The sequence below is a fragment of the Coregonus lavaretus genome (assembly GCF_964263955.1).
Source record: "Coregonus lavaretus genome assembly, chromosome: 11".
Classification (NCBI taxonomy): domain Eukaryota; kingdom Metazoa; phylum Chordata; class Actinopteri; order Salmoniformes; family Salmonidae; genus Coregonus; species Coregonus lavaretus.
In genome coordinates this window covers 19,577,546-19,602,908 of record NC_139998.1, presented here as the reverse complement: position 1 = coordinate 19,602,908, position 25,363 = coordinate 19,577,546, and the positions used below count along the sequence as shown (strand labels likewise).

The 25,363-nt window shown below is 44.1% G+C and overlaps 1 protein-coding gene across 1 annotated transcript in view; it reads right to left on the bottom strand.

The window, feature by feature from the left end:
• Nucleotides 1-3,567: 3,567 nt before the first annotated feature.
• The window catches only part of LOC311136929 (early endosome antigen 1-like), a 56,485-nt gene continuing 34,689 nt past the window's right edge, over nucleotides 3,568-25,363 (bottom strand). The window contains exons 11-29 of the mRNA XM_084171248.1: nucleotides 20,053-20,391; nucleotides 19,685-19,834; nucleotides 18,950-19,069; nucleotides 18,403-18,606; nucleotides 16,954-17,154; nucleotides 16,640-16,753; nucleotides 15,599-15,754; nucleotides 15,300-15,439; nucleotides 13,396-13,726; nucleotides 12,959-13,060; nucleotides 12,576-12,770; nucleotides 12,308-12,490; nucleotides 11,769-11,954; nucleotides 10,701-10,832; nucleotides 10,018-10,203; nucleotides 7,876-8,114; nucleotides 7,386-7,506; nucleotides 6,693-6,791; nucleotides 3,568-6,217 (exon numbers count right to left, since the gene is read on the bottom strand). Coding sequence (XP_084027374.1) covers nucleotides 6,095-6,217; nucleotides 6,693-6,791; nucleotides 7,386-7,506; nucleotides 7,876-8,114; nucleotides 10,018-10,203; nucleotides 10,701-10,832; nucleotides 11,769-11,954; nucleotides 12,308-12,490; nucleotides 12,576-12,770; nucleotides 12,959-13,060; nucleotides 13,396-13,726; nucleotides 15,300-15,439; nucleotides 15,599-15,754; nucleotides 16,640-16,753; nucleotides 16,954-17,154; nucleotides 18,403-18,606; nucleotides 18,950-19,069; nucleotides 19,685-19,834; nucleotides 20,053-20,391 — 3,321 coding nt within the window. The 3' untranslated portion in view covers nucleotides 3,568-6,094. The remainder of the gene's footprint in view (nucleotides 6,218-6,692; nucleotides 6,792-7,385; nucleotides 7,507-7,875; nucleotides 8,115-10,017; nucleotides 10,204-10,700; nucleotides 10,833-11,768; nucleotides 11,955-12,307; nucleotides 12,491-12,575; nucleotides 12,771-12,958; nucleotides 13,061-13,395; nucleotides 13,727-15,299; nucleotides 15,440-15,598; nucleotides 15,755-16,639; nucleotides 16,754-16,953; nucleotides 17,155-18,402; nucleotides 18,607-18,949; nucleotides 19,070-19,684; nucleotides 19,835-20,052; nucleotides 20,392-25,363) is intronic.

Sequence of the window (25,363 nt, the reverse complement as noted above, 5' to 3'; positions counted from 1 at the left end):
GGAGGGGGAGGGAGGGCGAGGGGAGGGGGGGTTATACCCAGGACCAAGTTTGGGAAACTCTGAGCTAGATGGACAGTTAGACATACAGCAAACCAGAAGCCAGACAGCTAACCATGCCACACAAACAAGTCACTCACAATAACATGGCAGTCTTTAAACTAAGAGCCTGTATCATTGACTGTGGATTGACCAGACAGTGCAGGAGCAGTTCAAATCAGTACGTATTCAGAAAGTATTCACACCCCTTGACTTTTTCTACATTTTGTGTTACAGCCTGAATTTAAAATGTATTAAACTGAGTGTCACTGGCCTACACACAATTCCACTTTGAAATGATGGTGTATTATGTTTTTTGACATATAATTAGTTGCATGGACTCACTGTGTACAATAAGTGTTTAACATGAGGTAGGCATTCAAAAATCATCTCTGTACCCCACACATAAAATTATCTGTAAGGTCCCTCTGTCGAGCAGTGAATTTCAAACACAGATCCAACTACAAAGACCAGGGAGCTTTTCCAATACCTCAAAGAAGGGCACCTATTGGTAGATGGATAAAAAAAAAGCAGACATTGAATATCCCGTTGAGCATGGTGAAGTTATGAATTACACTTTGGATGGTGTATCAATACACCCAGTAACTACAAAGATGCAGGCCTAACTCAGTTTCCAGAGAGGAAGGAAACCGCTCAGGGATTTCACCATGAGACCAATGGTGAGTTTAATGGCTGTGATAGGATGAATCAACAACATTGTAGTTACTCCACAATACTAACCTAAAAGACAGAGTGAAAAGAAGGAAACCTGTACAGAATACAAATATCCCAAAACATGCATCCTGTTTGCAATAAGGAACTAAAGTAAAACTGCAAAAAAATTAGCAAATAAATGAACTTCATGTACTGAATAAAAAGCGTTATGTTTGGGGCAAATCAAACAACGCATCACTGAGTAACACTTCCTATTATCAAGCATGGTGGTGGCTGCATCATATTATGGGTATGCTAGTTTCCGGCAAGGACTAGGGAATTTTTTAGGATAAAAATATAATGGAATAGCGCTAAGCACAGGCGAAATCCTAGAGGAAAACCTGGTTGTCTGCTTTCCAACAGACACTGGGAGACAAATTCAGCTTTCAGCAGGACAATACCCTAAAACACACGGCCAAATATACACTGGAGTTGTTTACCAAGACGCCATTGAATGTTCCTGTGTGGCCTAGTTACAGTTTTTACTTAAATTGGCTTGGAAATCTATGACAAGACTTGAAAATGGCAGTCTAGCAATGATCAACAACCAACTTGACAGAGCTTAAAGAATTTTTAAAAGAACAATGTGCAAACATTATACAATCCAGGTGTGCAAAGCTATTAGAGACTTACCCAGAAAGACTCACAGCTGTAAATCGCTGCCAAAGGTGATTCTAACATTTATTGACTCAGGGGGTTGAATACTTATGTAATCAAGATATGTTTTATTTTTCACAATTGTTTTTACAAATGTTAGAATTTTTCTTACACTGACAGAGAATTTTGTGTAGATCGTTGACAAAAAATACAAATATATTTTTTTTTATCCCACCTTGTAACACAACAAAATGTGGAAAAAGGCAAGGGGTGTGAATACTTCCTGAAGGCACTGTTTTTAGGTTCATTCTCATGAAACTGACGTGACAAAACTCAAGTGTAATTTTTTAATACATTTCCTCTTGAATCACCGAGATTAGGATCTGTACTTATCTATTTCATAATTATTCTTGTTTTTTGATAATGCATTTTACAACTACCAATGCAAAACAACTACCAATGCAAAATTTATAATTCTCGCAACACTTTTTAAAGTCCATAAAAGTAATAAACAAATCAATTATATTTTTTAACATTGCTTCCCTAATGAAAAGGCCTTAGTTAAACACATTAAATGTAATTATTAAAATGTATTTCGTAAAATCGTATCACAACCTTTGAATCTTTTGTCATAATCACTTGTGTATACATTTATTATATTTTATTTATGTTCACATATTTGGATAAAGAACAAAAGTCACTGTCAGATTATGCCAAAATTGTATAAATTTGTCCTAATATTTCCTAAATATTGGTGCATTACAGTAATGATGAGCAGGTTTCGGAGATTAGACTGCATGTTTCGGTAATGAGTGTTGCATAATTTCCATTAAACCTGTACTGATCTCTATCAGAGCTTCAGTAACCCAACAAATCATCAAAGTGTGTCATTTGTTAATCCCAAATGACTTGCATAATACTAAAATCACTCATCTTAAATGTAATTGACTAAAATACCACTTATTTCAGTATAAGTACTGTAATTATATGCATGTATTTTCAAATGTCAAAACTGGACTTAAACATAACTGACTTTTTGGGGGGAGGGGGGAAATATTTATCCAAGGTCTTTACAGGTAATATTGGTGTATTAGGACATGGATATTTGTGGTTGTAAGATATTTTAGAAGTATTTCTGGATTGAATGGGATCCTATGGGCAAATGGCAAAACACAATATGCCTATAAAGTACAGTATCTAAATACGTGACATATGGACTAAAAACTGTCTTGGGATATTCAACCACAGTATAGGTAAGTGTGAAAACAGGTACACATGTCAAAATGGGGGATATTCTTCTTTAAGTGGTGGGGTTGCTCTTTGCTGAAACAAACTGCTAATTGGGGCTTAAAGTAAGTTAAACAGGGTTTATACACCCCATATCTTGACAAAACCTACTTAATCAAATAACTGTTTTACAAAAACTAATTTTCAACAGGTTTAAGGAGTGGTCCTAGTAAAGAAATAAAGTTACCAGCACAGCACTTCCATTGACTATACATTAGCTTAGTATCATTATCGAAATTAAGGTTCTCATTACTGAAACAGACCTAAAAATGACATGGTAATGAGACATTTATGTTTCGGTAATGAGAGACCCTTAGCTCAATCTACCCATTCATACCTCAATGTTTATAAGGTAATGATATCTGCATTTTTCCCAATTTTAGCTTTTTAACTTGTGTTCTTCTAAAGACTACTTCTCTAGATCAGGGTTTCCCAAAGTCGGTCCTGGGGCCCCACCTGGGAGCACGTTTGGATTTTTGCCCTAGCACTACACAGCTGATTCAAATAACCAACTCATCATCAAGCTTTGATTATTTTAAATCAGCTGTGTAGTTCTAGGGAAACCCTGCTCTAGATGATACGGTAATGAGACATGCCGACAGACAGTTTTTACGTAATAAATATTATAGTTTAATGTAAGCTTCAACTAGTATAACAATTGTATGATTTATGGACCAACATTTATGATTTACAGCAAGTGTTTTACTCAACTAAGTTTTTTATTGTATAAAATGACCTGAGAATTTAATATGGACGCATTTCGGTAATGAGAATTTGGGGTGAAAATGAATTTAAAAATAAGACTTTGTCTTCAGAATGATAGTTGATTTTTGCAGATGCATTATGGTTTCGTAACTGAATTTGCTACAGACATGTTTAAAACTAGTTTCATGAGAATCACCCATTAAGAGCTTGTCAGCAAGACAATAAAATACTTGAACGAGGATTACATTTATTTAAGTGTTATCAGTTCTGTTTGACAGGTCTTAAAGAGTTAGCAATTAGTGTAAATCAACATTGACATGTACAAAAGTGTTGTAGAGAGAAGGTTTAAACAGTCCACCATGCAGACATACAAACTGACAACACTGCAGCCACACACACACACACACATTCCTAAAGCACCACATATACACGTGCACGCATACACGTGGACAATTATTGCTTCAAAGCAGAGGACACACAGCTCCTGCAGTAGTCATGATGTTGAATGGGATACAGGCGACAGAAACAGCACATGCAACCAACCACGTGGACGGTCGATCATGTCTACATTCACTGAGAAAAAGAAGCAACACAAGTAGTCGTTTGCAAGAGATCAACAACGGTGCAAAACAAAAAAGTAATTCAGTTTTGTACAAAGATGAGCAGCATTGAAAAAAAATCTGATGTATATCAAGCATGTCTGAATTCATGATAAAATGTATGACCTTACGAGTCAAAAATTCAAAGCTTTCAGCTAGATTTAAAAAGTAATTGAAATGAAATAAAGGTATAAAAAAATCCATGCTTTCCATTTTGCTTCATATCATGCCATCTCAGGACAGTTGGACGCCTCCAGTTAGACATTCTTTGGGTCGTGAACAAAATACTTCTAAAACAAAACAGAACCACTGCTTTCTACCTTTCAAGGTAACTCTTTATCCTTTCGTCGGTATTAACCCCCGTCTTACACCTGCCTTCACAACCCTTCTAGACACTAACAGTCAACTGATGGCCGCTGTTCGAGGTACAGTGCAAAAGTATTCATCCCCCTTGGCGTTTTTCCTATTTTGTTGCATTACAACCTGTAATTTAAATTGATTTTTATTTGGATTTCATACACAAAATAGTCCAAATTGGTGAAGTGAAATGAAATAAATTAGTGGTGCATGCATATGTATTCGCCTCCTTTGCTATGAAGCCTCTAAATAAGATCTGGTGCAACCAATTACCTTCAGAAGTCACATAATTAGTTAAATAAAGTCCACCTGTGTGCAATCTAAGTGTCACATGATCTGTCACATGATCCCAGTATATATACACACACCTGTTCTGAAAGGCCCAAGAGTCTGCAACACCACTAAGCAAGGGACACCACCAAGCAAGCGGCACCATGAAGACCAAGGAGCTCTCCAAACAGGTCAGGGACAAAGTTGTGGAGAAATACAGATCAGGGTTGGGTTATAAAAAAATATCAGAAACTTTGAACATCCCACAGAGCACCATTAAATCCATTATAAAAAAATTGAAAGAATATGGCACCACAACAAACCTGCCAAGAGAGGGCCGCCCACCAAAACTCACGGACCAGGCAAGGAGGGCATTAATCAGAGAGAAAACAAAGAGACCAAAGATAACCCTGAAGGAGCTGCAAAGCTCCACAGCGGAGATTGGAGTATCTGTCATTGGACCACTTTAAGCCGTACACTCCACAGAGCTGGGCTTTACAGAAGAGTGGCCAGAAAAAAGCCATTGCTTGAAGAAAAAAATAAGCATGTGGGAGACTCCCCAAACATATGGGAGAAGGTACTCTGGTCAGATGAGACTAAAATTGAGCTTTTTGGCCATCAAGGAAAACGCTATGTCTGGCGCAAACCCAACACCTCTCATCACCCCGAGAACACCATCCCCACAGTGAAGCGTGGTGGAAGCATCATCATACTGTGGAGATGTTTTTCCATCGGCAGGGACTGGGAAACTGGTCAGAATTGAAGGAATGATGGATGGCGCTAAATACAGGGACATTTTTGAGGGAAACCTGTTTCAGTCTTCCAGAGATTTGAGACTGGGACAGAGGTTCACCTTCCAGCAGGACAATGACCCTAAGTATACTGCTAAAGCAACACTCGAGTGGTTTAAGGGGAAACATTTAAATGTCTTGGAATGGCCTAGTCAAAGCCCAGACCTCAATCCAATTGAGAATCTGTGGTATGACTTAAAGATTGCTGTACACCAGCGGAACCCATCCAACTTGAAGGAGACGGAGCAGTTTTGCCTTGAAGAATGGGCAAAAATCCCAATGGCTAGATGTGCCAAGCTTATAGAGACATACCCCAAGAGACTTGCAGCTGTAATTGCTGCAAAAGGTGGCTCTACAAAGTATTGACTTTGGGGGGGTGAATAGTTATGCACACTCAAGTTTTTGTGTTATTTCTTGTTTCACAATAAAAAATATGTTGCATCGTCAAAGTGGTAGGCATGTTGTGTAAATGAAATGATACAAACCCCCCCCAAAATCCAATTTTAATTCCAGGTTTTAAGGCAACAAAATAGGAAAAATGCCAAGGGGTGTGAATACTTTCGCAAGCCACTGTAGATGTGTGGAGTAATGGATGGTGCTGTTGAGCTCTCCCCATTACCATACTCTGTCCGACCGACTGACATGGTCGACTTCAGGTCAGGAGCGGCAAAGGCACTATACAGATGCGCCCGATTCCATCCCATTCAGTCCCATAGCTCAGGAATGGGGGGGGGGGGGTCAGCCCTGGAGATCCTCGAAGCATGTCTCACAAACCCGCACAGGCTTCTTGGAGGAGGGTATGAGGGCGTTCTTGGCGGAGCACTCTGCACAGAAGATGTTGCCACAGTGTCTGCAGTGGTGCTGCGCGGTGGGGGAGTAGAGAGAGAGTCAGTTAGCAGGATGGGCAGTTAGGTTATGCTGACTACTCTTTTGTTCTATATGTATTTTTAGGGTATTTTCACTTTGAGAGAGAGTTTGGAAATCAAAATGGGTTACAGGCAACTGGGAGAAATAGTGGGAAGGGTGGACAGGTGGATTGAACACTGCTCTCTGGTGGGGAGATTTGTACATGGCACGTGTCGGGAGCGTTATCATTCAACCACGGCTCTGCACAGCAGTTTAGAAAAAAACTAAAAGTTTTTGTTAGTTAACTCCTTTGTGGCTCCTCCAACGTTTACCATGGTCGTGTTCGTGAGGCAGCAAACAAAATAAAACCGACTGAAACAGGGAGGGACTACCTGGACTTGTCCAATAAGAAACATTCATTTGTTGTTGCAAAATATTTGCCCTAATGAACACAACCCAGATGAACAGACCGACGTGTAATACAACTCACCTTCCTAATGGCGAGAGAGAAGCCCTTCCCACAGTCCATGCAGTTCTGTACCTCGTGGTCCTCCGCCCACTTCCTGGTCAGAGACTGTGACTGCTTTATCTACAGACAGGGACAAGGAGAGGGGTTAGAGCACATGCATACACACAGCATGAAAACCAGCTCCACTAACACTCCAACACACACAGCTCTATTGACAAACTATTCATCGAACGTATCCTACAGTGTTCGAAGCCGCAGAGCGGCGCGGTCTATTGTGACATACAGTAAGTCCACAACTCGATAGCAGCCTATTAAATGAGATTAATACAATTATGTAATAATGGGTCGTCGGACTGTCGGGCTCCATGGATGTGGACTCTGTATTGTACTTAATAATGACTGAGTTCAGCTACAGGTCATATAAAACGATGCATCTGAAGTCCTAATACATGTAGACTGGTGTATGTGTGTGTGTTTTATTGTCTAGTTCAGCTACAGCTCAGCTGGTAGAGCACTGCGCTTGTAACGCCAAGGTAGTGGGTTCGATCCCCGGGACCACCCATACACAAAAAAAAAAAAAATGTATGCACGCATGACTGTAAGTCGCTTTGGATAAAAGCGTCTGCTAAATGGCATATTATTATTATATAGAATGTTGCAGCTGACGTCATAATACATGTGTCTAACATAGTGTTATGTATCGTGTATTGTTACCTGTAGTGACTGGTTCTCTCTGCCCAGCTCTTGCATGGCGGCTGTCGTATCATCCAGTTTCCTCCTCATCTCCACTACCTTGGCCTGCAGTTTCTCCATCTCCCCCTCACCATTCACACACCTGAAACACAGCCATAACACAGTCAAAATGGTTGAAGGCTAAAAGCTACAATAGGAGGAGAGAAAAAGAGGAAAGAGGGAGAGAGAGAGTTAAAGGGGGAAAAAATACAAATCAAAGCACTAATCACCTCCAAAGCAACTTCTGCTGCATTACAGGGCGGTTATAACGGGTACAAATTCTAGCAGTCAAACTACCGGTAATCAGTTAGCTTTGACACCTTGCTGGATAGGCTAACAGCCAACCTGCCCTTTTGTTTCGAAGACACCCACTAGGGTAGATCTAGGCGATTTTTGCTAGAAGGTAGTTTCTGGTATAAACACGTCACATGGTAATTCTGGAGACAACTTCACACCCACTCCTCTCTCTCACCTCTCCAGCAGCACACGCCTCTCGTCCTGGTTGTTCTGCACAGTGGCCTCCAGCACGGCGATCTCGCCCCGCAGTTCGTCGGTCTGCTTCTCCAGCTCGACGCAGTGCCGCTGGCTCCCCTGCCACTCCCTCTTCAGCGTGGCCACGTTCTCGTTGAGCGCCGTCACCTGTAGGCCCAGCCGCGCCTCCGCCTCCTCTCCCCGCTTCGCCTGCCCCTCCCGAGCATTACGCTCTGACGCCTGGGGAGGCGGGGCGGGGGGAGGAAGAAGGGGGAGAGGGAAAGATAACAGGGTATTTAGAAGTTTTGAAGAGAAAAGCCACACACCTACAGGAGGTCTACAACACATCTGAGTGACGATACCTAAAAGACACCACCACACAGTGAAACACAGCAAGTGACAAAAACATTGCTTGTCTACAAAACACAGCATGTAAAAGCACTAAGTGCTTTTGTGTGTGTGTTTTCTGTTAAGAGAGCTACTGTACATATGATACATTTCCACCAGCAAATAGCATTAAAATGCCAAACATCTCAGTGCATTCGGAAAGTATTCAGACCCCTTCACTTTTTCAAAATTTTGTTACATTACAGCCTTGTTCTAAAATGGATTCAATTAAATGTTTTGCTCATCAATCTACACACAATACCCCATAATGACAAAGCAAAAACAGGTTTAGACATTTTTGCTAATTTATTTAAAATGTAAAACAGAAATACCTTATTAACGTAAGTATTCAGACCCTTTGCTATGAGACTCGAAATTGAGCTCAGGTGCATCCTGTTTCCATTGATCATCCTTGAGATGTTTCTACAACTTGATTGGAGTCCACCTGTGGTAAATTCAATTGATTGGACATGATTTGGAAAGGCACACAACTGTCTACATAAGGTCCCACAGTAGACAGTGCATGTCAGAGCAAAATCCAAGCCATGAGGTCGAAGGAATTGTCCGTAGAGCTCCGAGACAGGGTTGTGTCGAGGCACAGATCTGGGGAAGGGTACCAAAAAATGTCTGGAGCATTGAAGGTCCCCAAGAACACAGTGGCCTCCATCATGGTTAAATTGAAGAAGTTTGGAACCACCAAGACTGTTCCTAGAGCTGGCCGCCCGGCCAAACTTAGCAATCTGAGGAGAAAGGCCTTGGTCAGGGAGGTGACCAAGAACCCGATGGTCACTAACAGAGCTCCAGAGTTCCTCTGTGGAGATGGGAGAACCTTCCAGAAGGACAACCATCTCTGTAGCACTCCACCAATCAGGCCATTATTGGTAGAGTGGCCAGACGAAAACTACCCCTCATTAAAAAGGCACATGACAGCCCGCTTGGAGTTTGGCAAAAGGCACCTAAAGGACTCTCAGACCATGAGAAACAAGATTCTCTGGTCTGATGAAACCAAGATTGAACTCTTTGGCCTAAAATGACAAGCGTCATGTCTGGAGGAAACCTGGCACCATCCCTACGGTGAAGCATGGTGGTGGCAGCATCATGCTGTGGGGATGTTTTTCAGCGGCAGGGACTGGGAGACTAGTCAGGATTGAGGGAAAGATGAACGGATCAAAGTACAGAGATCCTTGATGAAAACCTGCTCCAGAGCGCTCAGGACCTGAGACTGGGGCGAAGGTTCACCTTCCAACAGGACAACGACCATAAGCACACAGCCAAGACAACGCAGGAGTGGCTTCGGGACAAGTCTCTGAATGTCCTTGAGTGGCCCAGCCAGAGCCCAGACTTGAACCCGATCGAACATCTCTGGAGAGACCTGAAAATAGCTGTGTAGCAACGCTCCCCATCCAACCTGACAGAGCTTGAGAGGATCTGCAGAGAAGAATGGGAGAAACTCCCCAAATACAGGTGTGCCAAGCTTGTAGCGTCATACCCAAGAAGACTAGAGGCTATAATCGCTTCCAAAAAGTACTGAGTAAAGGGTCTGAATACTTATGTAAATGTGATATTTCATTTAATTAAAAAATTGCAAACATTTCTAAAAACCTGTTTTTGCTTTGTCATTATGGGGTATTGTGTGTAGATTGATGAGGGGGAAAAAACTATTTAAGGTGTCTGAATACTTTCCGACTGCACTGTAGCTCCTTTAAGTGTTGATGCCATCTGGAGCATTATTGGGTAGGTGAACGACTAAGCGTACCAGCTGGGCCTGGACCTCCTGGGTCTCTGCCCGTAGCTTCTCCTCTTTCTGGGTAACACTGTCTCTGGTGGCCTGGTGCTGGGTCTTCTCCTGCTCCAGGGCTGCCTGCACCTCCTCCACCCGGCCCTGCGTCTCCAGCTTCTGCTGGATCAACAGTTGCTTGGATTCCCGCAGCTCCCTCAACTCCTGGGGGGAGAGGGGTGAAGAAGAGGGGGATGAGGAGGGGGGGAAATGGATAGATGTAAGCCAGAGGTTCCAAATATTTTTTGGTTACTGTACCAACAACTGAATTTTGCTCTGCCAGGAGTACCCCTGAAGTACCCACTGATGTGCATTTTACCAGTAGACCTATGGTCTCATGAGTACCCCCTATGGATAGGCCAAGTACCCCTGGTTGGGAACCACTGGTGTAAGCAATATGATAGCAGTTCCATCTTGTCCTCAGAGGTCAGGTGGAATTGTGGCTATTTTGCTAATACCTATCCAATAATCTCAGATCTACAGGAGTACCTAGAGGATAGGGGCTGATATGGGATTCAGTTGGCTCAATTCAGAATCAACCCCTCCCCCTTCCACTCAATGGAGTGACTATCCCTGTGACCTGTTCAATGATCCTAGATCGAGGACCACTCGTGAATCAAAATAGGGGATTAATAAATGCATCAGCCTAAGGAGGGCCTCACCTTGTCACTCCTCTCCCTGAGTGACTTCAGCTCAGAGCCCAGTCTGGTCGTGTCCTTCTCCAGGACAGCCTTAGTCTGGCTCAGCTCCTCCGCTCTGCCCCTCTCCTTCTGCAGCTCCTCCTGGGTCACACCCTAGGTGGGGGAGGGGAGGGGGTAAGAGATGGCGTCAGAGATTGATCAAAGTCCCCAAAACACGACGCTCTGACTAGGATTGCAAAGGGAGGGTATATTACTGAAAAGTTTCTAAGTTTACCAGTAAACTACCAGAATTTTGGTATCTTTCAAGGATTTTGTGTAATCTGTCACAATACATCTAGTGGCCCTTTTGGGTACTTCAGATTATCACAGGTGTCTAATCATCTTTTGGCCTTACCACATGTAAAATATCTGAAATAATTAAATAAGATGATTTAAAAAAAAAAAAAAAAAATGGAATGACAAAGCTGTAAAACATGATCTTATATACAGTATAATCCATCAATTTAGAGAATACCATTGGTGTTTAATGAGGGTTTAAGCATGAGATATTATTTTTTACACACTTATTTGTCAATATGTATTTGTTGTCAATGTCTTGGTGTCAAACTGGTGGCAAGTTACAGAGGTAATTGAAAATATGGTAATTGTTGATTAGATGCTTTTTTCATTGATTAGGCTGTTTTCTCTTGAACCATATGGTCTATCCACTAGAAACTCATGGACAATACGGACACAGATATAAAAAATGAATACTATATATGAATAACTTTTAAAAAGTATAAATTACCAAAATTATGATAGATTGACGTAGTTTCTGTTAATGACCAAAATGACTGAAGATTTCAGTAACTTGGTAAATTACCGGTAGCTTTGCAACCCTAGGTCTGACTATGGGTTGGAATTAGATGTTCAACAATTATAGCAAGAGATTCATTACACAAAACAAAATGGGATACCCCCGAGTGAGACAATAAGTCTTCCCTCCTGGCTCTCATAACGAATATGATTATATGGACAGGGAACTCAGTTGCTTTTGAACAGGACCCTGGGTCTGTATGTACTGCGTGCAAATAAAATCAATCAATCAACCTGTTGTTTCTGCAACTCTTTGAGGGCTGTCTCCTGCTGGCCAAGCCTCTGATCCCGTTTAGCCAGCTCCTGCTCCAGGGAGGCCCTGGCAGCCTTTACCTCCTGGACCTGCCCCTCTAGACCAGTCAGCTGGGTCCGGTTAGCAGCCAACTCCTCCTGGAACAGGGTCAGCCTCTCCTCAGACGCCTGAACAGAGAGTACACACAGGCATGGGTCATATACAGTACACGGTTCATACACACAGCAAACAGGCACGGGTTACACACTTGTCCTGGTAGACCGTTAGGCAGACACTTGTGTCAGATGATGATCAATATGTACATGCGGTCTGACACGGTCTCTGGTATCTCCATTGATTCCTCATAACTACCTTTGTCTTCTCACATATATTCTCCTCTCACACAACGATTCTTCTTCTCACACAATGATTCTTCCTGTGTAACTCCCACTGACCCTGACCTCCATCCATTGAAATATAATTGAATGTGGATGCCCGTTCTAGTAATTCTATTTCTATGCATGCATGGTCTCCCACCCACCTTGAGGTCCTGTCTGAGAGATGACAACTCTGACTCCTTGCCGTAGTAGTCAGACTGCAGCTTGGCTAGGCCTTCTTGACTCTGCTCTAGAACCTTCTGTAGCTCAGTGGTCCTGGTCCTCTCAGAGCTCAAATCCTGGCCGAGGCCTGACACCTGCTCCCTCAGACGACCCTCCTCCTCAGCCTGGAACACACACATTTAGTCCAAAACATGGAGATACATAGAATTAAGTGTGTGTGTGTGTGTGTGTGTATGTATGTCATCTTACCTTCTTGGCATGTGCTCCTTGCAGCTCGGTCACTTGGCTCTCCAGCTTCTTCTTTTCCTGGCTGAAGGACCCCTGGGCTGTCTTCAGCTGTGCCTGCAGCTGCTGCACCCCCTTCTCCTTCTCTTTCAGGGTCTCCTGGGTCTTGGTGTGCTGCTCTGTTAATGCTGTCAGCTGCATCTTCAGCCCTTTTTCTGCCTACAAAGGCAGACACAAAATAGAACCCATTGTGAGGGCATGGACAATCGGTATCTGGGTCGTGTTCATTAGGGCACACCATAGCAAAACATTTTGCAACTAAAACGAAGATGAGTGTTGTCAGTCAGTTTTCTTCCATTTGCTGCCTAATGAATGGGACCATGTATTCATGTCTATGGGTTGCTTACCTCTATGATCTTGTCCAACTGCCCTTTGACCTCTGCCATCTCCTTGGTGGTGGCCTCTGTGGCCTTCAGCAGATCCTGTCTGGCCTTCTCATGGGACTTCTCCTAAAACAAGAAAACATTTTCATATTAACACAGATATATTTATGTTGGATTTGACCTAGAGTCTAAGAGACTTCTGGTGATAACACTGACAAATACAATTCTAGAAGAGCAGGGCCCCTATACATAAAGAGTAGGAGTGCGGATCCAGGATCCGGTCCACCCGTCAATGTAATCTTATTCATTATGATCTAAAAGGCAAAACTGATCCTACAGTATATTAGCATTCCCACTGTAACACTTTATGAATATGGGCCCAAGGAGCTTCCTGACTCCTTCACGTTGCTGTCTGTGCCTTCCACATGGAGGTCAACCACGCCACAACACATTAAACCCACCCTCTCCTCCATAACTGCCTTGCTGCTCTTCCTCTCCTTGTCCAGCTGGCTCTGGCTGTCCTTGATGGCTTTGGAGGCCTTAGCCAGGCCATCCTTGACCACCAACAGCTCCTTCCCCTGGGCCTCCTTCTCCTGCTGGGCCTTCTGGAGCTCCCTGGCCAAGCCCTGGGATTTCCTGTCCAGCTCTGCCTGCTGCGCCTGCCCCTCCTGGGCTAGCTTTTCCAAGTTGGCCTGGAGGGAGGTCTTCTCCTGCTCACATTGCTCCAGCTGCTGTCGCGTGTCACTCAGGGAGGAGGTTTTTCTCTTCAGCTCCTCCTGTAACGCAACAGCCCTGAAAGAACCATGGAAAGATGCAGAGACCGGTCACAAAGAGTACTGGATGTGGATCAATGACTAACAACAAGGAAAGTGGATGGCCAGAACCACATTTAATTTATTCTCAGGTGGACTGTCTGTAGACGGTTGCTGCAACAGTCATTTTCCCTGTCGTAGGGAGATGATACAGTGCATTCGAAAAGTATTCAGGCCCCTTGACTTTTTCCACATTTTGTTACCTTACAGCCTTATTCTAAAATTGATTAAATTGTTTTTTTCCCTCATCAATCTACACACAACACCCCATAATGACAAAGCAAAAACAGGTTTTTAGAAATGTTAGCAAATGTATGAAAAAAGAAAACTGAAATATCACATTTACATAAGTATTCAGAACCTTTACTCAGTACTTTGTTGAAGCACCATTGGCAGCGATTACAGCCATGAGTCTTCTTGGGTATGACGCTACTAGCTTGGCACACCTGTGTTTGGGGAGTTTCTCCCATTCTTCTCTGCAGATCCTCTCAAGCTCTGTCAGGTTGGATGAGGAGCGTTGCTGCACAGCTATTTTCAGGTCTCTCCAGACATGTTTGATCAGGTTCAAGTCCAGGCTCTGGCTGGGCCACTCAAGGACATTCAGAGACTGTTCCCGAAGCCACTCCTGCGTTGTCTTGGCTGTGTGCTTAGGGTTGTTGTCTTGTTGGAAGGTGAACCTTCACCCCAGTCTCAGGTCCTGAGCAGGTTTTCATCAAGGATCTCTCTGTACTTTGCTCCGTTCATCTTTCCCTTGATCCTGACTAGACTCCCAGTCCCTGCCGCTGAAAAACATCCCCACAGCATGATGCTGCCACCACCATGCTTCACCGTAGGGATGGTGCAAGGTTTCCTCCAGACGTGACGCTTGGCATTCAGGCCAAAGAGTTCAATCTTGATTTCATCAGACCAGAAAATCTTGTTTCTCATGGTCAGAGTCCTTTAGGTGACTTTTGGCAAACTCCAAGTGTGCTGTCATGTGCCCTTTACTGAGGAGTGGCTTCCGTCTGGCAACTCTACCATTAAGGCCTGATTGGTGGAGTGCTGCAGAGATGGTTTTCCTTCTGGAAGGTTCTCCCATCTCCACAGAGGAATTCTGGAGCTCTGTCAGAGTGACCATTGGGTTCTTGGTCACCTACCTACAGGTGTGTGCCTTTCCAAATCATGTCCAATCAATTGAATTGACTACAGGTGGACTCCAATCAAGTTGTAGAAACATCTCAAGGATGATCAATTGAAACAGGATGCACCTGAGCTCAATTTCGAGTCTCATAGCAAAGGGTCTGAATACTTATGTAAATAAGGTTTATTTTTTATTTTTTATTAAATTAGCTAACATTTCTAAAAACCTGTTTTCGCTTTGTCATTGCGTGTAGATAGATGAGGATTTAAAAAAAATCCAGTTTAGAATAAGGCTGTAACGTAACAAAATGTGGGAAGAATCAAGGGGTCTGAATTCTTTCCGAATGCACTGTATGTTGAACTTTGACCCTGTCGTGTCCATTGGCATGGTAAGCTGACTGTGACAGCATAAAGAAGCTGCAGTAAGTTCTCACCCAGCCTTCTCAGTCTCCAATTGGCAACACAGCTCCTTCAGCTTTCCCTTGACTTCTGACCCCTGCTTCTGGAGCTTCTGCACTTCCTGCTGGGCCTGCTCCCTGGCAGCACGCAGCTCCACCCCCTCCGCCTCCGCTTTCTGTCACAGGCACAGAGAACACACACACACAGCCATTTCAGTGACCTCACAGTGACTGTCTACTGCAACCCTGATAGCAAGATGTGTGTATGCGCTAAACCCCCTTCATATCGTAATAAACACAAATCTTGTGTGTGTGAATGCGTGCATTTAACTTACCTTGGCCCGCACCTCCAGCTGCTCTACGCGCTGTTCTGAGATCAGTAGTTTGTCTTTGACCTCTTTCAGACTGGCATCCAGCTGGCCACACTGCTCCTGTCTCTCCTGCAGCCTCCGGCCCTGCTCCTCCCCACACGCCTGGCTCTTACTCAGCTCCTATAAGGACAGGAGAGATGAGGTGTTACTAAGGCCCCATTCAAATTCTCTAAAAGTGCATCCTTCTTTCCTTGAAGTAATCATTGACTAGACATGATTGGACAAGAGAACACAAGGGCTCCACCACATTACTTTCCCCTGTCCTGTCTAATCAGTGATTACTTCAAGGAAGGAAAGATGCCCTTTTCCTCCCCAATTTCGTGGTATCCAACTGGTAGTTACAGTCTTGTCCCATCGCTGCAACTCCCGTACGGACTCGGGAGAGGCGATGGTTGAGAGCCATGCGTCCTCCGAAACACGACCCTGCCAAGCCGCACTGCTTCTTGACACACTGCTTAACCCGGAAGCCAGCCGCACCAATGTGTCGGAGAAAACACAGTACAACTGTGTCAGTGTGCATGTACCCAGCCCGCCACAGGAGTCGCTAGAGCGCGATGGGACAAGGACATCCCGGCCGGCCAAACCCTCCCCTAACCCGGGCGAAGCTGGGCCAATTGTGCGCCGCCTCATGGGTCTCCCGGTCGTGGCCGGCTGCGACATAGCCCGGGATCGAACCCAGGTCTGCAGTGACGCCTCAAGCACTGCGATGCAGTGCCTTAGATCACTGCGCCACTCGTGAAGCCCCCGGAAGGATGCACTTTTAAAGAATTGGAATGGGGCCTAGCCCTCAGCTAGGACACATTGTCTCACAGACTCAGGTTCATTTGAGAAAAGAAATCAATCAGTGATATTATGTCAAGAGACGGGTCTCCATTGAAGGAGTATTCTGGTAGATCAGATTTTCATCTAGTATGAGCCTATTCTGCTGACGTCATCCATCTTAGCCTGCAGTACTATGAGTGAGCTGACCTCAGACATAGAACAGAAATAGAAACTATGGCTGACCTGCTGCTTGTCCTGCAGTGCATGCTGGGCCGTCTCCAGGTGGTTCTCCAGGTCTACTCTCTGGGCTGCCTTGGCTGCCTCGGCCGACAGCAGCATCTCTGTCTTAGCCTTCAACTGGGGAAACAACAAGACAACTTTTCAGTGCTGGAATCTGGTTGAGTGGTTAACACTCTTCACATGCCCGTCTGGCGACGGGGGTTCGACCCCCAGCTCGGCCACAATCTGCCTGTGCTCCTATTTGTATGTCCCTCTCTCCAGTCAAGGGTAAAGGGGGAGGTAGAATATTTATCCAGCCATAAGTCCATTCACCCTACCTGTGTGTCCAGTTGGGCCACCTTCTCCCTGCTTTCGGTCAGCTGGGCGTTCAGTTCCTTTAGAGAGGTCTCCACAGCCTGGGCTTGGTCCTGTGCCGCCCGCAGGAGGGTCTTCTGCTCCTGCAACTGCTTGTGGAGGTTGTCCTGGGCCTGCTTGTGGCTCTCCGATTGGTTCTTCAGTTTGTCTGTCAGGTGTGTGACCTATAGCTCCCAAAACAGAAAGAGAGAGACAATGAGTTGTTTTTCAGACAATGATTAGGCTACTGTATGTTTTTACTGTGGTACATTGTATCACGTCAGTAGTGTTCTTTGAACTACATCAAAGCAAATCAAAGTTTATTGGTTGCATACACAGATTTGCAGATGTTATCGCAGGTGCAGTGAAATGCTTGTGTTTCTAGCTCCAACAGTGCAGTAACACCTTGCAATACAAAAAAATACACACAGAATCCAAAAAGTAAATAGAAAGAAATTAAGAAATGTCGGAACAAATCCAATTACCAACCCATAAAAGCACTGCAACAGTAATCCAAATGCAATCTATACGTATCTACACTGGATGAATTTACACCTATGCACATTAATTGAATAACACACATCTACGGATCATTGTACCGCACTACGTGTGCCCTCTGTATTATGTGTTTGTATACGTCTGTATGTGCATGCACGTGTGTGTGGTCTTGCTCCTACCTGCGTCTAGGGCTGGGCGATATAATCCCAATTTTTTTCAATTTTTTTACGGAATTACGTTATTTTATGTTTTTGAATAATACAAGTTCTAAATATGCTTCATGAGTAGTGCATTACCCTAGGTTGGCAACAAATACATTCTAAGTGGTTTTAAATGGGGCCTTCTCTTTTCTGATTGTTTTAGATTGTTCAAACTACAACCCAAAATAATTTTCAGCATTTTCATCAATTTCTGCATTCCTTCACTAATTTGTTATCATTTCCACACTGTACCACACTTGTTTTGTCTTTGTATGCCTCTATTTTGTAAAAAAAAAAAAAAAAGTCACTTTTCCTTTATCAGAATAATTATTCTTCTCTTTGACAAAGTATTTTCAATAGATTCAATGTCAGTTCTTACTTTCGCCACAAGGGGCATTGTGCCGATTTCTAGGGTGCTTTTGGCACCAGAACTGCCTCACAGGCAAGATTCATGGCAAAAAAAAGTGCATGTGCGCACATTCGGCACTAGTGCTGCCTCACAGGCCCTATTCATGAGAAAAAGCTCTTGCTAGCAAATTAGCAGTTCAACTGTTCGTTTTTTACTGGCGGTAAGAACGGACGATTGCCACCCTTTTTATCACTCAGTTTTTACATGTATATTACATTTAACAAACCAAACATTGTAATACCGTTATGTAAGGTAAAGTAAATATCCAAACCGGTCCGTGCATCAATACCGTATATAGTAAAATACGGTTTACCGCCCAGCCCTACCTGCGTCTGTAGTGTGTGGTTCTTCTCCTGTAGCTGGTTGAGCACGGCCGCCTCTCCCTCCCCAGCCTGGATTTTGGCCACCAGGTCCTCCCTCTCGGCCTCCAGCTGGCTCACACTGTCCTTGCTCTTCTGCAGCAGGGCATCCAGGTTCTGGATCTTCTGGTCCTTGTCCCCAATCTGACGCAGCACCTGCTCCAGGTCATTCTAACATGACAGGGACAAAGCGGCAGAGGGAGAAGAGTCAAACAAACGTGCTGTCTGAAGCACTTTCTAAGCAGAAGTCCTGGGTCCTGTTCATTAGACATCAGACAGGAAAAGAAATGGACTGAAACGGGGTGGGACGACATGGTCTTGTCCAATAACAAATGTTGTTTTCTGTTTTGCTAAGGTGTGCCCTAGTAAATACGACCTTGTACTAATGTGTGGTGGGTTTTCTGGTGCTGAGCATCACTTCACATAGGTTCTACTATACACACACAGTGAAAGAGGTGAGTTGTACTGACAAAATACTTTTCTTTAACTGCTACGTTGACATGTCCGGTAGTACCTGTGCCTCTCGCAGCTTGGTGTTGGTGTTCTGCAGCAGGCCCTGGAGCTCCTGGTGTTGCTGCTTAGCTTTCTCCAGCTGGTGCTGCAGGTCCAATGTCTTACTGCTGTTCTCCTTCAACTACAGCAGGACACACATACAGAGGTCAACCCCAATACAGTACCTCTGTTTATGGCCTCATTCCGAACCCCCACCTATAGAGAGACAATTCTACTAGGCAGGCCAATCTATAAAGGACCTTGTGCAACATATAACAGTATCGGTCTCTGTTCAACTCTACTGCTCCCATAAAAATACATGGTCAATATCACAGCTGGTCCACCCATCAGGGAACATGGACTTAAAGGGACACTTCAGGATTTTGGCAATGAGGCCCTTTATCTACTCCGATGAACTCGTGGATACCATTTTTATGTCTCTGCATGCAGATTGAAGAAATTTGCTAACTAGCGTTAGCGCAATGACTGGAAGTCTATAGGTATCTGCTAGCATGTGCTAGCAGATACCCATAGACTTCCAGTCATTGTGCTAACGCTAGTTAACATTGGCGCACTAAACTCTCTCTAACTTCCTTCATACTGGACACAGAGACATAAAAAATGGTATCCACAAGTCCATCTGCCTCTGGGGATCATTGCCAAAATCCCGAAGTATCCCTTTAAATGGGAATGTCTGTTCTAGTAATTCTATGTCTATGTCTATACTCATCTTTTATGGAACTCGTGGTGTCCCTACCTGTTCCTCTGAGCGGGACAGTTTGATCTGCAGGTCGGCGGCTTGCTGCTCGCGGTCCTTCAGTTTCTCCCCAGAGAGCTGCCTCTGCTCCTTCAGACGGCCCTGCACCTCCCCCAGCTGGCGCTCCGCCTCCAGCAGCTTAGCATGCAGCTACAACACAGAGGAGGAGGGGAGGAAGAGAGGGAGGCTTATACCTAATATACAGTATCATTAATGAGCAAAGACTTGTGTGCGTCTGACCTGTGTGTGTGCACGTGTTTGCCTGTGCGCGTGTGTCTCACTGGTGTCTGTGTATGTTTATATGTATGTGTGAGAGTCTGACACGTAAGTTATTGGTGTCTGACCGTGTGCATGTGTTACTCACTAACCTGGCTGATCTCACTCTGCTGCACCAGGCCCTGGCTCTCCCTCTCCTCCCTCTGCTGCTGCAGCTGCTTCCTCTCCATCTTCACCTCCCTGTGCTTGGCCTCCAGCTCAGCCACCTCCCTTCGAAGCCTCCCGGCTTGGTCCCCCAGCTCCCCCAGCTCTGCCTGGGCTCTCTGCAGGCTGGCCTCGGCAGCCGCCGCCCGGGCCTGGAGCTCTTGCACCTCCAGCTCCCTCTGGTGCAGGCTGGCCTGGGCTGTCTTCTTGGAGACCTGCTCAGCCCTCAGGCCCTCCTCCAGCTCCTGAAACTCCTTCTCCCTGCGCACCAGCTTCTCTGATAGCATCTGGAGGAGGGAACCAGAGGGGGTAAAGTGATTAGCTAGTGATTATGGTCCTGTGTGGCTCCGTGTGTAAGACTGTGGTGCTAGCAACACCAAGGTCGTGGGTACAATTCCGGCAGAGATCATCACAAACACATACAGTGGGGAAAAAAAGTATTTAGTCAGCCACCAATTGTGCAAGTTCTCCCACTTAAAAAGATGAGAGAGGCCTGTAATTTTCATCATAGGTACACGTCAACTATGACAGACAAATTGAGAAAAGAAAATCCAGAAAATCACATTGTAGGATTTTTTATGAATTTATTTGCAAATTATGGTGGAAAATAAGTATTTGGTCACATACAAACAAGCAAGATTTCTGGCTCTCACAGACCTGTAACTTCTTCTTTAAGAGGCTCCTCTGTCCTCCACTCGTTACCTGTATTAATGGCACCTGTTTGAACTTGTTATCAGTATAAAAGACACCTGTCCACAACCTCAAACAGTCACACTCCAAACTCCACTACGGCCAAGACCAAAGAGCTGTCAAAGGACACCAGAAACAAAATTGTAGACCTGCACCAGGCTGGGAAGACTGAATCTGCAATAGGTAAGCAGCTTGGTTTGAAGAAATCAACTGTGGGAGCAATTATTAGGAAATGGAAGACATACAAGACCACTGATAATCTCCCTCGATCTGGGGCTCCACGCAAGATCTCACCCCGTGGGGTCAAAATGATCACAAGAACGGTGAGCAAAAATCCCAGAACCACACGGGGGGACCTAGTGAATGACCTGCAGAGAGCTGGGACCAAAGTAACAAAGCCTACCATCAGTAACACACTACGCCGCCAGGGACTCAAATCCTGCAGTGCTAGACGTGTCCCCCTGCTTAAGCCAGTACATGTCCAGGCCCGTCTGAAGTTTGCTAGAGTGCATCCAGAAGAGGATTGGGAGAATGTCATATGGTCAGATGAAACCAAAATAGAACTTTTTGGTAAAAACTCAACTCGTCGTGTTTGGAGGACAAAGAATGCTGAGTTGCATCCAAAGAATACCATACCTACTGTGAAGCATGGGAGTGAAAACATCATACTTTGGGGCTGTTTTTCTGCAAAGGGACCAGGACGACTGATCCGTGTAAAAGAAAGAATGAATGGGGCCATGTATCGTGAGATTTTGAGTGAAAACCTCCTTCCATCAGCAAGGGCATTGAAGATGAAACGTGGCTGGGTCTTTCAGCATGACAATGATCCCAAACACACCGCCCGGGCAACGAGGGAGTGGCTTCGTAAGAAGCATTTCAAGGTCCTGGAGTCTCCAGATCTCAACCCCATAGAAAATCTTTGGAGGGAGTTGAAAGTCCGTGTTGCCCAGCGACAGCCCCAAAACATCACTGCTCTAGAGGAGATCTGCATGGAGGAATGGGCCAAAATACCAGCAACAGTGTGTGGAAACCTTGTGAAGACTTACAGAAAACATTTGACCTGTGTCATTGCCAACAAAGGGTATATAACAAAGTATTGAGAAACTTTTGTTATTGACCAAATACTTATTTTCCACCATAATTTGCAAATAAATTCATTAAAAATCCTACAATGTGATTTTCTGGATTTTTTTCCCTCATTTTGTCTGTCATAGTTGACGTGTACCTATGATGAAAATTACAGGCCTCTCTCATCTTTTTAAGTGGGAGAACTTGCACAATTGGTGGCTGACTAAATACTTCTTTTCCCCACTGTAGATGTATATGCTTACATAAGTTATATAAATTGCTTTGGATAAAATAGTCTGCTAAATGGCATATTAACAGGTTGTGAAGAGGCATTTCAGAATGTTTTGAAATACAGAAACGGATACTCTAAGGGGCAATCTGCTAAAGGGCGTAAGAACCTTCCCGCTTCTGATTTCAAGGTCATGTGTAATAGAAAAACTAAATGTAATGGAAAGTGTTATACACACACAGCTCCTTAGAATAGTTGCCATTGGGAGATGTTTACCAAAGTGAGGATATGAGGATTAATTTAATAGGACTCTTATTAACAGCTCAGTTCCTGTTAAACCAAACAAAATGTACAGATGCCTTCTCACGTATCATAGTGACGTTGGTCGTTCAACCTCTGAATAGAACACTGCATCCCTACAGACCTGCAGAGGGGGGTGGAATTACATTTCAGAGGAATATGTTTTACGACAGAAACTTGAATACCGGGGTGTGTGTGTGTGTCTGTATGACGTGTGTGTGTGTGTAGTAAACTTGGCACAAGGGCAATGATATAGAATACAATTGTGTTAATGACAATGCTGCTAACTGGGGGACATGACTGGGATATAGAACATCCCAGACACTGATCTTTTGCCGCTCCTCCTCCTGTCCCACAGCAGCTGAGCCTCGTTTACGAGTGGCTCTATCGCTCCCTCTTCTTTCAAACCCTCTGTCCATCCCTCTCCTTCCATGTCCTAGTTTCAACCTTTGTTCATCTCTCCCCGATTTCTCGCTATCTCCTGTCTTTATGCATATTTTCTTTCTGTACCTCTTTCCCTCCCCTTCCTCGTTGTTTCACTCTGTCCAGTATCCACCTCTTCTCTCGGTTTCTACTCAACTTTCCTCTGTCCTCCCGTCTTTTCTTTTCTAAATATTTTTGAGCAGATAGGGAGAGGATGACAGTGGGGAAGGGTGGAGAGGGGTTGTATCATAGGGCAGTAGGCCGGATTCCAACCCATGCCAACACTGTAGACATGCGTTTAAGCACAGAGGCTGCAGCTTAGACAGCTACACTACACCTGTCTATACAATACATCCCCTCTTCTTTCCTCTGTCTAGGTAGCATATGTGAGTATCCAGACAAGACACCAAGCAGACAGGTTTGTTTTATTATTATTATTATGATTTATTTTAGACCAAGTTTTTATTTGTTTAGTCATTTTTTTGGGTGGGGGGGGGGGGGGGGGGGGGGTTACAGGTACAATATCAATTAATATATTCCGTTTATATAACATGTACCTGTTGGCTGCCATTCAAAAGACAAACAAAAATAAGAAACACACACAGATAAATTATCATATTGATCAAACAGGATTTTGTAATAATACACCTCCAACTCCCCATCCCATTCCCCCTAGCCCAACATGTCTCCGTCCAACACCCCGCATCCGGAAAACATGTTTACCACCCCTTCTCACCCCGCCTAGCAACTCAGGTTGGTTGTCAGTAGTGCTGAGCGATTAGTGCTTTTTGAGGTCGGTTCAGTTTCGGTTAGACTATTTTTAAAAATATCACGGTTCCCTCCTCAGTCTCTGTGTATGCTCCGCACAGACTGGACAAGTTTAAGATGGCACGCAATGGATTATGGTCATTGTAGTTCATTACCACGTTTTATGAGCTAAGTAGAATATTGGCCTGTTGGAAACTACAACTCCCTACTACATTGCACAGTTCAGTTTTGATATGATTTATCTCTACAGAAACTAGCATGTCTTGTGGGTATGATACTGTTTTTGTGCGTCTAACTCTCACTCATCAGTCACGATTCATTCAGGATTATCCGTAATCATGGTAGCATCCACATTAATGTAGAAGTGTTTAGAAACATATTCTATTCTTATTAACAATAAAAGTGACTCCAAAATGACACAATACATTATTTACCATTAATTTATATTGGGCACAAAATAATCTGAAACACAACCAAAACAAACAGCAAATGCATCCAACAAATATGTAGAATCACAAGCATGCTACGAATATGGGACCAAATACTTAACTTTTTACTACTTTAACACACAAGTGAATTTCTCCCAATACTTTTGGTCCACTAAAATGGGGGGACTATGTACAAAAAGTTGTGTAATTTCTAAACTGTTCACCCGATATGGATGAAAATACCCTGAAATTAAAGCTGACAGTCTGCACTTTAACCTCAGTCATTGTATCATTCCACAGTCATGTATCAAATCCAAAGTGCTGGAGTACAGAGCCAAAAACAACAAAAAACGTCAGTGTCCCAATACTTTTAGAGCTCACTGTGTGTGTGTTACATTCCCACAAGACAAACTCAAAATGTCGCTCACAACAAAGGGAACTAAAAAAGAAAAATCACTGACAACCAAACAAAACAGAAAGGGGTTCAAAAGGGGTTCTGAAAGGCACCCATGTGGGTGCCCACTGAAAGTTGGTAAAGCCACAAGTAAGGGGTTCTTAAAGACACCCACCATGGATGCCCACTAGGTTTGCCTCCGAAAATACAAACTAAAAGAAAAACCCACAACAACTTAGGATAGAGTAAAAGGAATATGGAGCAAAACAAACAGGGGAAACAAACACCAAAACTCAGCTTCTTTCCAACATCAATAGGTTGAGCTTGAAATAACACCACAGCTGATGTAAAGTGTAGCTCTCCCCAACATCTCTCAAGCTCAACTGGAGCACTGGGCCAGCCACTCCTAACTAGCACCTGGGCCAACACAGGTGAAACACCTTCCCACTAACGAGATGGCAACCAGCACAGGAGTAACACTTACTGACTAACGAGGTGACACCAATCGGTGCGCCCTACGAGCTATACGTGCTAAAGTCCAACCTCAAAACATAAATGGAAAAACCAAAGACTAACACTGTACACGTACACACAGTGCATTCGGAAAGTATTCAGACCCCTTTACTTTTTCCACATTTTGTTACGTTACAGACTTATTCTAAAATTGATTCAATTCTCCCCCCCCCCCCTTCATCAATCTATACACAATACCCCATAACGACAAAGCTAATTTGTGCAAATAATTCGGGCTCCCGAAGACACTCTTGCGTTGTCTTGGCTGTGTGCTTAGTGTCGTTGTCCTGTCGGAAGGTGAACCTTTGTCCCAGTCTGAGGTCCTGAGCGCTCTGGAGCAGGTTTTCAAAGATCTCTCTGTACTTTGCTCCGTTCATTTTTCCTTGATCCGGACTAGTCTCCCAGTCCCTGCAACTGAAAAACATCTCCACAGCATGATGCTGCCA